The following is a 14448-nucleotide window of genomic DNA, read 5'->3' as shown; positions in this document are numbered from 1 at the left end:
GGAGTTTGAGCAGTAGGAAAATAATTGCATTTAATTGAAGTGGAATAATTATATTGCTTTTAGAGAAGTAATTGTGAAAGAGATTATTAGGAAGGCACACTGGAAAGTATAATGTAAAGAAGTCCCACCCCAGGAAAGCTGATCTTTAATTACACCATATCCTTTTCATGATTAATTAGTATGCACAATTTAAAGTTGCTTTAATAGGCTTTAGGTTAATAAATACAGGAAACCTGCAGATTTAAATTGTTCTCACAAGTACCTGTTTTATGCACAGCAAGGTTTTGTGCTAAAATCAGATTATTTATTGTCATTCCCACTACTTATGAAATGACATTTTATTTAAAATACAGAAAAAAATACTAAACATTCATTTGAATGTGAAATTAAGTTGATAGTTTCCAGCTGGAAAATAGAAAAATTTTGGGGTTTCTCTTGTAGTCCATTATGTTGTTTTTTCAGGTCACTTCAATAAACCTAGTTTTGTGTCTTATACTTTACTGTCCAATTCATTAATCTTTCCTGTTACTTAAAATCAGAAAATAGCACATGCAGTATACTTCAAGGTGCATCTCAGTCAGACTTTTAATAAATGCTTTATATTCTTTTTTCCTTGTCTTGTTCATACCTGTTGTTGAATAAAAAATGAGACATTTAATTAAAATAATAAATTTAAACTTACACGGCTATTTAAAATCACTCTTTCCAGCTTAGAGCAAATTCTAGATAGCAAAAGAAATAACACTGAGGAGGGAACCACAAGATATAATGAAATCAATTAAAGTCATCTAAGTTTAAAAAAATATCATATGGATGCATGCATTTGCAATATTTTCCATTAATTCTGGCAGAGTTCTGGGCATTCACTCATTTCTGTATATAAGAATTCCCTGAAGAAATGCCACTAGCATTAGCAATGAGAGTTGCACATGGGAAAAAAGCCCAAACAAACCAACAAATAAAAATCATTACATACTCTCTTGAGGATGCACTGTTTCTAGATCAGTGGGTGTTCAGTGAGGGCAGGCAATGGGTTTTGAGACTTCTGTTAGTTCACCAACCATGGAGCTATTTGTTGTAAATCAGACTGGTGGAACTTTAAGAGCAAAAATTATGCATAACCTTTAAACTGAGTAAATGGACCATTGGTCCATTCATAGCTTTCAGCTGACAGAGAAAATAACCATCAGTACAAGCTTTGGATTATTTGTCTTGGTTTCACCAGCCAAGCATATTGATTAGGTTTAGTGTTTGCAACCATGAATAACATCCTGTAACATTCTGTGTTGCTCATAAATTCTAAAAACTGTCTAAATTATTCATGAGGACTCTCTAGATTTGCACACAATTCTTCAATATATTGGCAGGTCTGTAAACATTTTAGCTAGCAAACCTGTATCCATTACATACATAGATTCCCTAAGCTACATATGGTTAAGCCTTATAGCCTTTGCACACAAAGTATTAGTAATGCCTTTTTTCCCTTGATTTTTAGACAATACAATAGTTCCTTTGCCAGAATCCCACTGGGTCATCAAAAGGCACTGTGCTATCTGATTTGCTTTTCTGTTTTACAGATGTGATTGCACACCTGGGTATGTAGGTGAGCATTGTGATATTGACTTTGATGACTGCCAGGACAACAAATGTAAAAATGGAGCACAGTGCACTGATGCAGTTAATGGATATACTTGCATTTGCCCGGAAGGGTACAGGTGAGAAGGATCTGAAGGCAGTACAAACATGTATGTCTTCTGTCAAAATTGTTTTTTCTTGGAAATGCTGATTGTTTTCTGTTTTCATTTTAGTGGCTTGTTTTGTGAGTTTTCACCACCAATGGTTCTACCTCGCACCAGCCCTTGTGATAATTATGAATGTCAAAATGGGGCCCAGTGTATCATAAAAGAAAGTGAACCAATCTGTCAGTGTTTATCAGGCTACCAGGGTGAGAAATGTGAAAAGCTGATTAGTATAAACTTCGTCAACAAAGAATCCTATCTGCAAATCCCTTCAGCTAAGATACGCCCCCAAACCAATATCACTCTACAGGTAAGTTTGCCTCTGTTGTGGATTCTGTTTTCTGGAAAAGAGAGTAAATGACGTTTCACGATGTGGAAAATGACCCAAAGTTGTCTGGCTCACTTAAAGAGCTTTTCACAGTTTGAGCTAAAAATCTAGAAGAGCTAATGCAATAACTCTCTATTCATACTAAAGAAGATGGGCTTACTGATAGGAAGAGAAAGAGTTTTGGCAGGTTGTTCTTCAAAAAAGAATTTTATAATGAAGTAACACACTATGGCAGTAAATTCAGAGATTCACTTAATACCTTATTTTGATTAAATACCTAATTTTAGTTGTTTCTAAATATTTCTGTCTTTTAACTAGATTGCCACAGATGAAGACAGTGGGATCCTGTTGTACAAAGGCGATAAAGATCATATAGCAGTGGAACTGTACCGGGGTAGAGTGAGGGTCAGCTATGACACAGGATCATATCCAGCCTCTGCTATTTACAGGTGAACCTGGATGAAACACATCTGTAACTGATACAAAACCTATATTCATTACTTATATCAAAGTCACATTCTTTAATACATGGTTAAAAGAAATATATGCAAATTAATGTGTTGTCAGACACTTAAAACTTCTTGCCAAAAGATGTGATTTGGTTGGCAAGTAACTCTAAAGCAGATATGTCAGACAAATAATATATTATTTGATGAATTAAAACAGAATAAGAGTTAGCTTTCAGCAGAATATTTATACATTTGTGTAAAGCTCACATGTAGCAGTGTAGTTTTTTCTTTGTTGTGACTGCCAAATAATTTCCTAGTGTGCTGAGTAAAATGAAAAACTACACTGTATAAGCAGAAATTAAATAGAAGCTCCTCTTCTCTGTAAGGCAGTCGTATAATGTGGGATTTTTCCCTGGCAAGTGAAGAGAAAGCTAAAAACTTGATTCTGAAGAAAGGCAGTACCTTTGAAAAAGAAATGGCTTTTGCTTCCAAAGTCATTAAGAGGAAGGATCCACATCTGCTTCTGTAGCATAATTTTTGAGGGGTTTTTTAAATCATATTTCTCTAGTTCTCTGAAAAATTACCTCCTGAATTTTTAGGGAGGTATTGTATAACTTCACAATAATTAGCAAATAGTCATTGCAAGAATGAGCAGAGAGACAACAGGCATCATTTCCTGGTCTTGACTGCCCTCTTGGTGCTAAAATTACTTTCAGAAATAAAGGGGAAGTATTAAATCAGTTTTCCTTGAATCTTCTTTTTGCTCTATTTACACCTTTTGCTATAAAATTATATATAGGTATATTTGTTTTCTATAGTTTTTAACAGTGGCACTAGTGTTTGTAACAGTTCTTCATTTTATTAGGGACATTTCAGTGAAAACAAATTATTTTTATAAATTATTATACTCCTATTCAAAATAATATTATTTTTCTTTTCTATCTGGGCTAGTGTTCCTTTTTTCAGGAGTTTAACTATTTTTGTTGATTTTTATTTCAATAGATACATCTGTCTGAGAATAAGAAACAATAGGAATGAGGGTCATATGTAGTTCCAAGTTATTTTGGCTCCCATTTCTTTAATCTATCTAGAATACTTCTTCCCTTTCAAAACATATACTTGCTAGTCATAAATTTAATCCTTTCTCTGGCATTACTGAAATATAATAAATACTGGTAATTCACATTTGTCCATTAGTTATCTAGAGAAAGATTGTAAAACAGTACTCACCCAGGCAAAAAAACCTAAATATTAACATGGAAGGAATTAATAACAAAGTGACCATGTAACAAACAGTCACAATTAGGTTACTGTTATAAAATAATAAGCAGCATCTCTTCTACATGGTTGATCCTCTCTGTTGAATTATGTGACAAGTGAGGAATGCAAGTGTAGTGAAGGGATGGGAAATGGAGTGACATGTTACACACTGACACTGTTGTTGAGTGAAGCAGATACACACTTCTAGTGTCACTGGTTTTGTTTCTGTTAGTGTTATTGTTATGAACCTCCATTTCATTTCTAATGAACATGATGGTGAGTTTCTGAGATATTTGAGAGCTATCATGTAATAGTCCAACTGTAGTCAAGTCTTCTGCTGTTGAGGAAAGGCTGAGGGCATACCTTATCTCTTTCTACAACAGTCTGAAAGAAGACTGTAGCCAGATGAGGGTCAGACTCTTCTCACAAGTAACAAGCAATAGGAAAAGAGGAAAAGGCCTCAAGTTGCACCAGGAGAGGCTCAGATTGGATATTAGGAAGAATTTCATCATGTGCATGGTTGTCAAGCATTGGAACAGACTGCCCAGGGAAGTGGTGTAGTCACTGTTCATGGAGCTATGTAAAAGAAGTATAGATGTGATGCTTATGGACATTGTTTGGTGGTGGACTTGGCAGTGCTGGTTTAGTTGTTGGACTTGATGATAGTAGAGGTCTTTTCCAACCTAAATGAGGCTGTGATTTCATCACTCTATTTTGGAAGCCATATATACATTTCCACATTTCTGTATGGGTATATACGTGCATCTAGTGATACCTCTACAGATTGTGTACTGTTTAATTTCTAATTCAGGTTCTATAAAGGAGTTTGTTGTAGCACAGAATCTTTTACACATTTTACTCAAATCCCTTCATGATTTCCAGTTCTTATCATTTTACCCTCCCAGAATCTTTGTGATATCTCTCGCCCTTTTTAAGGTCTTTACCTTATTTTTATCCATGTTGTCTTTCTGTACTTTTGTTACCTATTAAAGCTGTCTCCTGGAATGTTTCCAGTCCTTCCTTCAGTCCCTCCCTTTTTTTTCTCCCTATCCTCCTAGTTCATAGGAACTGACTGTAGGAAGAGCCATCATCCCAAATGCACTCATCAGTCAATCTGAGAAATGAAGTGATGGCACTGCCAAGACCAATAAATAATATTCATTCACTGGAGATGGTTATTTGGAAAAATTTTCTCACGTTTTGTTCTCTCTGGGCATCCATTTTTAAATGTTAATTATATTTTGTACAAAAGAAAAAAACATCTTTTCATTCTGTAAATTAGTTTTCATCATGTATTTATTGGAAATGTGGGACTATTTCTTCTCAGATCATTATTCTTGTACTGAGTACCAGAAGCCTTAAATCAGTTCTTCTTACAGCTTTTCATTACGATCTATGCATTCCGCTCTCATATCTCCAATGGGAAAAGGGCTAAAAGTAATGTAAGTGCATTGGCAGGAAATATTGCAGATATGCCTTGAGTTTATTTCCCCGTCAATTTAAACCACCCTTACCTAAAAGGGCTTCTCTTTCTGCAGTAAATTTTTACCAGTGAAACAGTTTAAACCAGAGGCTTTTAATAATCACACTTATCAGAGACACATTCCCTTTACACATTATGGTTTGTATATCCCTGGAATGACCCCTTGCTTTAAAAATGTATTTTCTCTGTTGCTTTTATTATTTTAAATAATATTGAGTGAAAGGTTTAGAAGTTGTAAAATAACTTTCCTTAAAACAAGAACATTACATTAGGGTTTCTTGCTTCCTGAAGTCAAGAAATCATATGCACTTTGATTTTTTAGCACATTTTTTTGCCTGGATTCATTGAAATGTGTTAAGTAATTTAATCATAGCATCCTTCATATTGCTTGATCAGAGCAAACAAACCTCTTGATACCTTGAATAAATCTTTCACTTTAGGAATGATAAATCCTGACCATTTCCTTTCCCCCCATGGCAGTCCCCCTCCTGGCAGTTCCCATAAAGTGTTTATTGTGCCAGTGTCTGCTCTGTCATGTGTTTGCACTCTCAAACAGAGCTGGGTTTATGTAAAGCATGCACGCTACCATGCAGATCTTTGATCCACTGTGAGCAGAGGCTGTTCACAGAGCTGGTAATAAATGGCTAAGAAGCTATTTAATGTGTCACAGCTGTGAACGACCAAGTGTGCTGCTGATCTGTTCCATGACAAAAGCAGTTAGGTTAATTAAAACATCACTAAGAATGTTTTAAGGTAATTGCTTGATTTTTGCCTTGAGATTTAGGAACTTAATCCCTTTCAGCTATCCTGCTTTCTCAATGAGAAGAGCTAATTGACTGTGTGACTGTCCATTTCGGGCTATCATACAATTGGTCCATTTAAATAATGTTTTTCAAAGGATTAAGCTCACTTATCTGATGGTGCCCTGAAACAAATAAAGGCTTTCATGAGAATGCTTTTAATGCTGGTCTCTGGACTAGCTCACACCTTCTATGCATATATTCAGCTCTGTTTCTCAAGTGGAAAATGGACTACAAGTTATGCAAGTACAATGATATATTCAGTCCCAGAAATGAGTAATGATATTCTTCCTTCTCTGATGTACTTAACTGTGTTAGGTGCAGTGTAGTTCCTGCACTTAAGCACTTGCTACGTAGATATTGGGGCTGATAAGCACCTGAAGCCATTTCTTGTGCCTAGTAGCATAAGTAGGCTTGTCCTTATGCAGGGAAAGCACCACGCTTGAAACAAGCATTTTCACCTTGAGGAGATTCAGGCATTTTCCTACTACTGAGTTCATACCTTGTTAGTAAGCAGAAGGAAATAATATATGTAGATGAGAAAATAAAAATTAAATACAATATTCACATTCACTGTGCTAGCCAGAAGCTGAACCCACTTAAATAACCATAAAGGTAACAAATAACTTTATTTCAAGTGTCAGTGGAGCTGTCTGAACCAATGATATTTTTTTATCTGGCAGGACTAAAGTTAGATGCAGTTCCATATTCCATGAAATTGTAGATATTTAATGGTAGATTTGAGCCAGTGGAGTAGAATCAGGCCTTCATACTTGCAAGATGTATAAACCCAATACTCTGCAAAATGTAGGATACACATAGACTTGTGTGCAAATACAATCTTGAGTAACTTCAGAATCACATAATTGTTTAGGTTTGAAGGGACCTTAAACAATCACCTAGTTCCTTCTTGGTTATGGGCAGGGACAGCTTCAACTAGATTAAGCTGTGCAATGCCCCATCCAACCTGATCCTGAGCATTTCCAATAACAGGTCCACAAATTCTCAGGCAACCTGTCCTGTTTCCTATTAACCCACCCTCACACTAAAGATCTTTTACTTTATGTCACTTCTTTAACTTAATAGATTCTATCTGATCTATATCTACCCTCTCTCAGTTTAAAACAGTTAGGTTGTGTCCTGTTAGTACAGGCCCTGCCAAAAAGTCTCTCTCCATCTTTCTTATAAGCCCCCTTTCTATATTGAAAAGGTGCTGTAAAGTCTCCCCAGAGCATTCTCTTCTCCAGGCTGAGCAACCCCAACTCCCTCAGCCTGTCTTGATAGAAAAGGTATTCCAGCTATGTCATCATCACTGCAGAAGAAGGGATGTTGTATTGTATTGGCTTTTAAGCATATGTGCATGTCTTTGCTTAAAATGTAATTTTCAGAATGCACTGCTAGAGAAGTTATGTTCTGAAACTGTGTTGACTATTAAAGGGGGAAAAGGTAAAAAACTGTTCTAACCTGACCATCAACTGTTTATTATTAATGTTTATTTTGCAGTGTGGAAACAATTAATGATGGCAATTTCCACATTGTGGAGCTGTTAGCTATGGATCAGATTCTATCTTTATCTATTGATGGAGGAAGTCCCAAGATAATTACCAATTTGTCCAAGCAATCCACTCTGAATTTTGATTCTCCGCTGTATGTAGGAGGTAAGAGGATCTTACTGCTTCTTACTAGAGGTATTATAGATAATTTACTCTGCTAACATGCTTTAAAAAACACATTCTTGTGTTTCTTAAAGAGACGCATTCATTGACATAACACCTTAAAATGAAACATTGGCAATCATTGTCAATCACTTAAATTTTAATAAATAATATGTCCTCAAACTACACTAGTTGCTTTTTTATAATTATGTTTTATTTTTTATGACTGTAAAAATTTGTCATTTTATGCTGTTATCTAGCCTTGTATTATCCTGAAAAATGTGCTTAACATTGTTTGGCTACACAAAGATTTAGTAATGCCTCTTCAGAAAGTGTAGAATGGTAGCATTCTGTTTTGTTCATTTTACATTCCTGTTTCCCGGTACTGCTATCTGCAGGAAATGACAGCAGTGTATAAAGCCATGAATTATAATTTATGTCTGGAGATCTTACTGCTTAGGGCTGGTAGGAGTTAGGACACTAGGTAAGAATGTGCCCAGACAGTTGCCTCACTGTAAGTGTCAGGGCTTGGGTTTTGCTTGTTTTGAGAAAAAAAAAAAATTGTTTGTTTGTTTGTTTAACTTGAGAACTTTCTCAAGAAAGTTTTAGAGCAGCTAAAGTATTTGAAAAATTTTGATCATTTGATGCCATTTACTCTGTAGTACTATGAGTTCAAACATTGTTTTAAGTAGAAGTGCCTGTTGGATTTCTGATGGGCCTGTGCAGTCTAGGTAAAAGTCAGAAAATTCAGCCAACATTTAGTGCCTCCTTACTTAGTAGCAAGTCTAAGTTCTTAGTGGTCAGAGATTGAGCATGGTTTTAAAATACTTTTCAAATGCTAGAGATTTTCATGTTCTACTTAGTTTAACCTTATACTCTTACAAGAGGCATGTGAGGAGTTTCCTTCTGATCTGTTATTTCTGTTAAAAAAATTAGTATATTCTTTTTCGTTTTGCCTAATTCTTTTATGTTTGAGAATAACTTTTTAGACTTCAGCATCTTGCCTCCTTGCAAAGAACTGTGCCATCAGTAGTACATTTGAATGATGCACTGATGCCTTCAAACAAGGATTTGCACATTGCATTCTTTCCTGTGTATCACTGCTGTTTGTGTGCTATCCTATGCCACATTTGGAGGAAGGGGTCCTAGACTCTGATAAGGCACTGTGTGCTTGCTTACTTGTATTGTCCACATTGATTTGTTTCATGATTGCTGAGGCCAGTTGTGCTACTTGAAAGCTGAACAGTGCAGAATAATCCTTCTGTCTGTTATAAGCACCTTTTGATGAAATGAGGCCAGACTGCCAACTGTAAACATTTCATCTGGGCACGTTCTTACCACTGCCATGTTGATTTGTGACATATGGTTCTGTTCCTTGCTTCTTCATCCTGCAGATCTGTGCCTCCATGAGGAGAATCATACTAACCTGCATCATCATCTTCAAGTATCACAAGAACAAATTTTGAACGAATATTTTCTCTTAGTGGTTTGATATCTAGGAGCAGCAGCCTTTTGCATTCTAGTGCATGTTCCTTGGAGAGGTCCCATGTTTATTCTATTATAATTCTTCGCATTCAGGCTCCAAAAAGACAATTATTTCTGCTGTCACAGAAAATGTTGATCCAAAAAATAATGAAAACCAATCATAGAAGCACATTGTAACAAAATAAAGGAAAAAAACCCAGTGGGTTAATGTTCAGCTCTTATTCTTTCCTCTTCTTTATATAATTTATCTATTTATGATTTTCTTAATTCTCAAGATGGGTAGTTTTTACACTTTTATCTTTCTATTACCCATCTTTTTGAGATTAAATATTTTTTTCTTATCCAACTACATCTAGATTTTTTAGAGAATTTGATTAAACATTTTCATCAGTTAAGAACTTAAATTCTCTCTAGGTTTTTATGCAGTATTTTTATCTTTGCCAAAGTCTTAGTTTGACACCTAAATCATCATGTAGCTTACACTTACTCTTACCACTTTCCTGCTAAAATGGCATTTCTGATAAGCATCACCTCAGTTGGCAGGCTGAAATTCAGACTTGACAGCAAGCACTTGTACAGTGTGTGCTCTTATTCTCTCTGATTCCCTCTCTCCCTGCCTTCCCCCTTCTTCTTTTTTATTTTTTTTTTATTGTTATTCTTGGGTCACAATATTTAGCTTGATTTGAAAGGAGTAATTTAACATTATTTTTACCAGAAGTGAGCTAATAGATTTATACCTTTTGGAGTTTTTTTGCCTTTTCCTAGTTTTTTTGTGTGGTCAGAATACACGTGCTTGTTACTTTTCAGTCTTTCTCTAACAAATTTCAGTAAATCATACTAAAAGTGCATGGCTTTTGTAAGAATTCTTAAGGGACAATCTGTTTCTTCTCAAAAATTCTTCAAAGGAGTCACAGACATCAATGATACTTCACATCTTCTCTCAGAAATTAGAGCATATTTTACTAGTTGAGAGTGGCATTTTTTTTCATGGATGTCCCTATTTCTGAGACAGGTAGAGTTTCAGCTGCTTCTCATTTGTGCCTGCTCTATTGTGGCAGCTTCTAGAATTAGATACTTGTTTCGACAGTTTTACTATGTGGTTGTTATTTAAGAGAGCCTCCTTGAACAGTAATTTAGCTGTAGTCAGGTTCAGTGTCCAAAACTTAAAAGGGGGTGGAAATTACTCTCTCACCTTGCCAAAAATAGATCTGAAATATTTGTCTGTATTGTTTATATGTCAGTTCTTTTCCTACTGTAAAGAATCTTTATATAAAAATTATCTAAGAATTATTGCTAAAGAATAGAAGCAGGTTTTACAAACACACATCTTGGCCTTCTGATATTTGGTATCTTGCTAGAAGAAACAAAAGTTTATAGGCTGAAAGCTTGTGCATATGTTTGCATTGTGTTTCCAAATGTCTCCCTTATTAGAGAATACAGACAAAAAAAATCTGAATCATGTGTGATATAATACCTATGTATGTAATATACATACATGCTTATATGGTTCCCAGAAATCACATCTAAGTTTCCTGACACTTTCAAGTATAACATCGAGTTTAGCATTGCATTGGTGTGCTTAGTTTTATACACCTTTTATTTTTACAAAGAGCAAGTTCAGTACATCTATTCTGCTGAGGTACTTCAAGCATTTTCTATGACATCAGCTGAGTGTGGCTTTCAAGGGAGACAACAGGATGAAGGGACCTGGGTGACTCTGCCCTGTCCCTGGTTTGAGAATATGGCAAGTAGGTGTAAGGAAATGGAAATTTGTGGTTGTTTGCAGTCTGAGTCCTTTAATATAATAGTTCAAAGCCTATTTTACAGTTTGACTCTGACTGGGTGCCAGGAACCCACCAGAGCCACTCTAACACTGTATCACCCCCGTCCTCAGCTGGGCAGGGGAGAGAAAATACAATGAATGCTCATAAGTTGAAATGCAGACAGGGAGAGATCCCTCACTGATTACTGATGTGGAAAAACTGACTCAACTTCAAGAAATTAATTTAATATATTACCGGTCCAAGTCACAGTAGGATAAGGAGAGGTAAAACATTTCTTAAAGACACCTTCCCTCCACCCTTCCCTCCTCCTCAGGCTTAACTTCTTTTCCCCTGATTCTCTCTCCTTCCTGCAAGCAATGCAGGTAGATGAGGAATATGGGTTATGATCAGTTCATCACATTGTTTCTGTCACTGCTGCCTCCTTAGAGAAAGGAGTCTTTCCCCTCTTCCAGTGTGGAGTTCTTCCCATAGGAGACTGTTCTCCACAAACTGCTCCTGCATGGGTCCCTTTTTTCCCATGGGATGCAGTTCTTCAGGAGCAGGCTGCTCCAGCACGGGTCTCCCACAGGGTCACAAGTCCAAGGAAAACCTGCTCCTCTCCCCACAGGTTCCACCTTTCTCTCTCCACAGGTCCTGCCAGGAGCCTGCTCCAGCACAGGTTTCCCATGGGGTCACAGTGTTCTCAAGCATCCACCTGCTCCTGCATGGGCCCTCCATGGGTGCAGGTGGATCTCTGCTCCCCTGTGAACATCCAAGGGGTGCAGGGGCACAGCTGCCTCACCATAGGAATCTCAGCTCCAGTGCCTGGAGCACCTCCTTCCCCTCCTGCTTCCCTGACCTCATTGTCTACAAAGCCATTCCTTATACATTCTCATTCCTCTCTGGTCACATCTGCACAATTCCTCTCTTGTTGTTTTTTTCCCTTTATAGATATGTTATCACATAGCTCTTGCTACCATCACTGACTGGCTCAGCCTAGGCAGACTTGGCAGGTCCATCCTGGAGCCAGCTGGCATTGGCTCTCTTGGACACTTCTGACAGCTTCTCGGAGAAGCCACCCCTGTAGCCCCCCTCACTACCCAAAACCTGGCCACACAAACCCAATACATTTACTTAACTGATTAGATCAAAGATTAGGCTCTTGAACAGTATGGATACAATATTGTTCATTTCTGTAATCACTGAAGCCTAGCACGAATGAAATCACCTCTAAATGAAAGGCAGGTCTGCTTATATTTGCACAGTATTTCCACATCACTCTTAGCTGTTCAGAGTAATATAGAAAATTATTAGAAGTATCAGTTTACATGGTTAAGGAGCAACTATGCATAACATTCCTGCTTTCTTGTCATTATCTAAGTACCAGAATGAAAATTGTTGATTTTGTCTAGGAATAAACCTATGCAGCTAATAATATTAACTTTCAGGTAAACATATCCTTTTTAATGCTCGGTGCACTTTGATTTCCTTTATTTGTGAGTCACAGGACTTATTTTGACATCTGTGTATTCATTATTAGAAAGCAGTATCTTAAGGACTATCTACTATAGGCTAATATGTTGGCAATCAGTTAAAAGAAAAAAAAAAGCAAGGGGTAGGAGTAGAAGAAACTTCATGTTTACAAGAAAAAGTTTGATAGTAATATTCCTTCTGAGTTATTCTCGAATTATTAGTATAAGTGCATCACATACACCTACTGCTCTAATTACATATGTAACTATAGACTGTAACAGGAATTACTTTGAAAATGGTCAACACTGGGGACATCTGCATTATCTAAAAGTGTATACACACAAGTAGTTTCATGTTGAATTATTGTTATTACTGACTGTTTTAGACTGTAATGGCAAACTGTGAATGGCTTATAGTTGTATTTTATTGATATGTTTTTGAGACATGCTAAACAAAAGTATTTTGATTTTCTAACCTCAACCTGTTAAACTGTCCTTTCCAAGAAATTTTCCATAGCAATATTTCACATTTGAAATGTGTGTGTTAGCTCCATTTTAATGAGCTGGTCCTACTAAATTCCAAAACTGACCTTTTCACAGCTCTGAGCTTCCTTTCTGATGAAGTCTTATATTCATCTCTTAAGTGTGACTTAAACACCTACAGGTTTGGAGCTGGTTTACATGCATGCTTGAAAACCAGGACACTTTCAAAAAACTAGATTATTCTTCATGGTTCTAGTCTGAATAGCTGAGAATACTTAATTAAGAATAAGCATTCCTTTTAAAGTGTTTTAAAAATAGAGAAAATAGTATAGAAAATTGTGAGATTATTACACTGATTATTTTCTATTATTAATTTCCTAGGCATGCCCGTGAAAAATAATGTAGCAGCTTTACGCCAGTCACCAGGGCAGAACGGCACTAGCTTCCATGGTTGCATCCGTAATCTGTATATCAACAGTGAACTCCAGGACTTCAGAAATGTGCCACTGCAAGTGGGAATTCTGCCAGGTTGTGAGCCTTGTCATAAGAAAGTTTGTGTGCATGGCACATGCCACGCCACCAGCCAGTCAGGCTTCTCCTGTGAGTGCGAAGGAGGATGGACCGGACCGCTCTGTGATCAACAAACTAACGACCCATGTCTTGGAAATAAGTATGTCCTTCCTCAAGAAAAAGCAGTATAATAATAATGTGCATATAAGTCTCCTGTTATGTGTGTTTTTTGTCATAAAATTCACACTTGCAAGAAGAAACATAACCTGGGCATGTAAAAGTGAAAACAGCATCCAGGTTATAGTGTATTATTACACTATAGTGTATAGAGGGAGTTTCCCTCATTACACTATAGTGTAATGAGGGAAACTCCCAAATTTAGAGGAGCAGATTCACAATTGTCCCTGAAGTTCTGCCTAAAGCCTGGGAGGTGCTCTTACATACTTGTGTATGGGCTTCTTTTGTAATAAGATGCACTCATGCAACTCTGGGTATGACCCTTGGCACAAAAATAATTTTGAAGAAGTTGCAAATGGAAAAAACCTCTATTTGCTTATTTTCAGTTGTACAGAATGAGGTAATAAAAATAGTAGTAGTAATAATAATAATAATAATTTCTACTATGATTTTGAAAAATTATACAGTGGACATATCTAATATATTTTCAGAGTACCCCTTCAGGTTTTAGAAGGAAAATAGATTTCAATCTTTATGAACTTCTGTTTCAGTCTGCCTTAATTCTATTTACTGATTTGAGCAAAAAATTTTTGTTTAGATATTTATATATATGTATCTATAGAGAGGTTCTTGTATATAAATGTGTGGAGCTAGAAAAAGATAGGTATAATTGTTTACATTATAGTATTGATATCTATGCATATTCATCTTTCATATTTACTGTAGAGACAGATTTAGATTGGGTTCATGGACTCCCAGAACAAGAAGATCAGAAACTTCAGAAGTTCAAAGTTATACTGTATTTACTGATCTTGGGCAACAAGATGTCATTCTGTTTCTCCTT

At 36.4% G+C, this 14448-nt stretch overlaps 1 protein-coding gene across 12 annotated transcripts in view; it reads left to right on the top strand.

Moving 5' to 3' along the window:
• The window catches only part of SLIT2 (slit guidance ligand 2), a 260141-nt gene that overhangs the window by 239270 nt on the left and 6423 nt on the right, over nucleotides 1-14448 (top strand). For 11 of the 12 annotated variants that reach the window (XM_015625539.3, XM_015625541.3, XM_033513635.1 and 8 more), the window contains 5 exons: nucleotides 1578-1715; nucleotides 1809-2049; nucleotides 2386-2516; nucleotides 7563-7717; nucleotides 13299-13587. In XM_015625539.3, coding sequence (XP_015481025.1) covers nucleotides 1578-1715; nucleotides 1809-2049; nucleotides 2386-2516; nucleotides 7563-7717; nucleotides 13299-13587 — 954 coding nt within the window. Of the gene's footprint in view, nucleotides 1-1577; nucleotides 1716-1808; nucleotides 2050-2385; nucleotides 2517-7562; nucleotides 7718-13298; nucleotides 13588-14448 lie in introns of those variants that run through there. The other variant, XM_033513639.1, reaches the window with a different exon arrangement.

Source organism: Parus major, chromosome 4, assembly GCF_001522545.3.
Source record: "Parus major isolate Abel chromosome 4, Parus_major1.1, whole genome shotgun sequence".
Taxonomy (NCBI): Eukaryota; Metazoa; Chordata; class Aves; order Passeriformes; family Paridae; genus Parus; species Parus major.
This window is presented reverse-complemented; position numbering and strand designations above follow the sequence as displayed.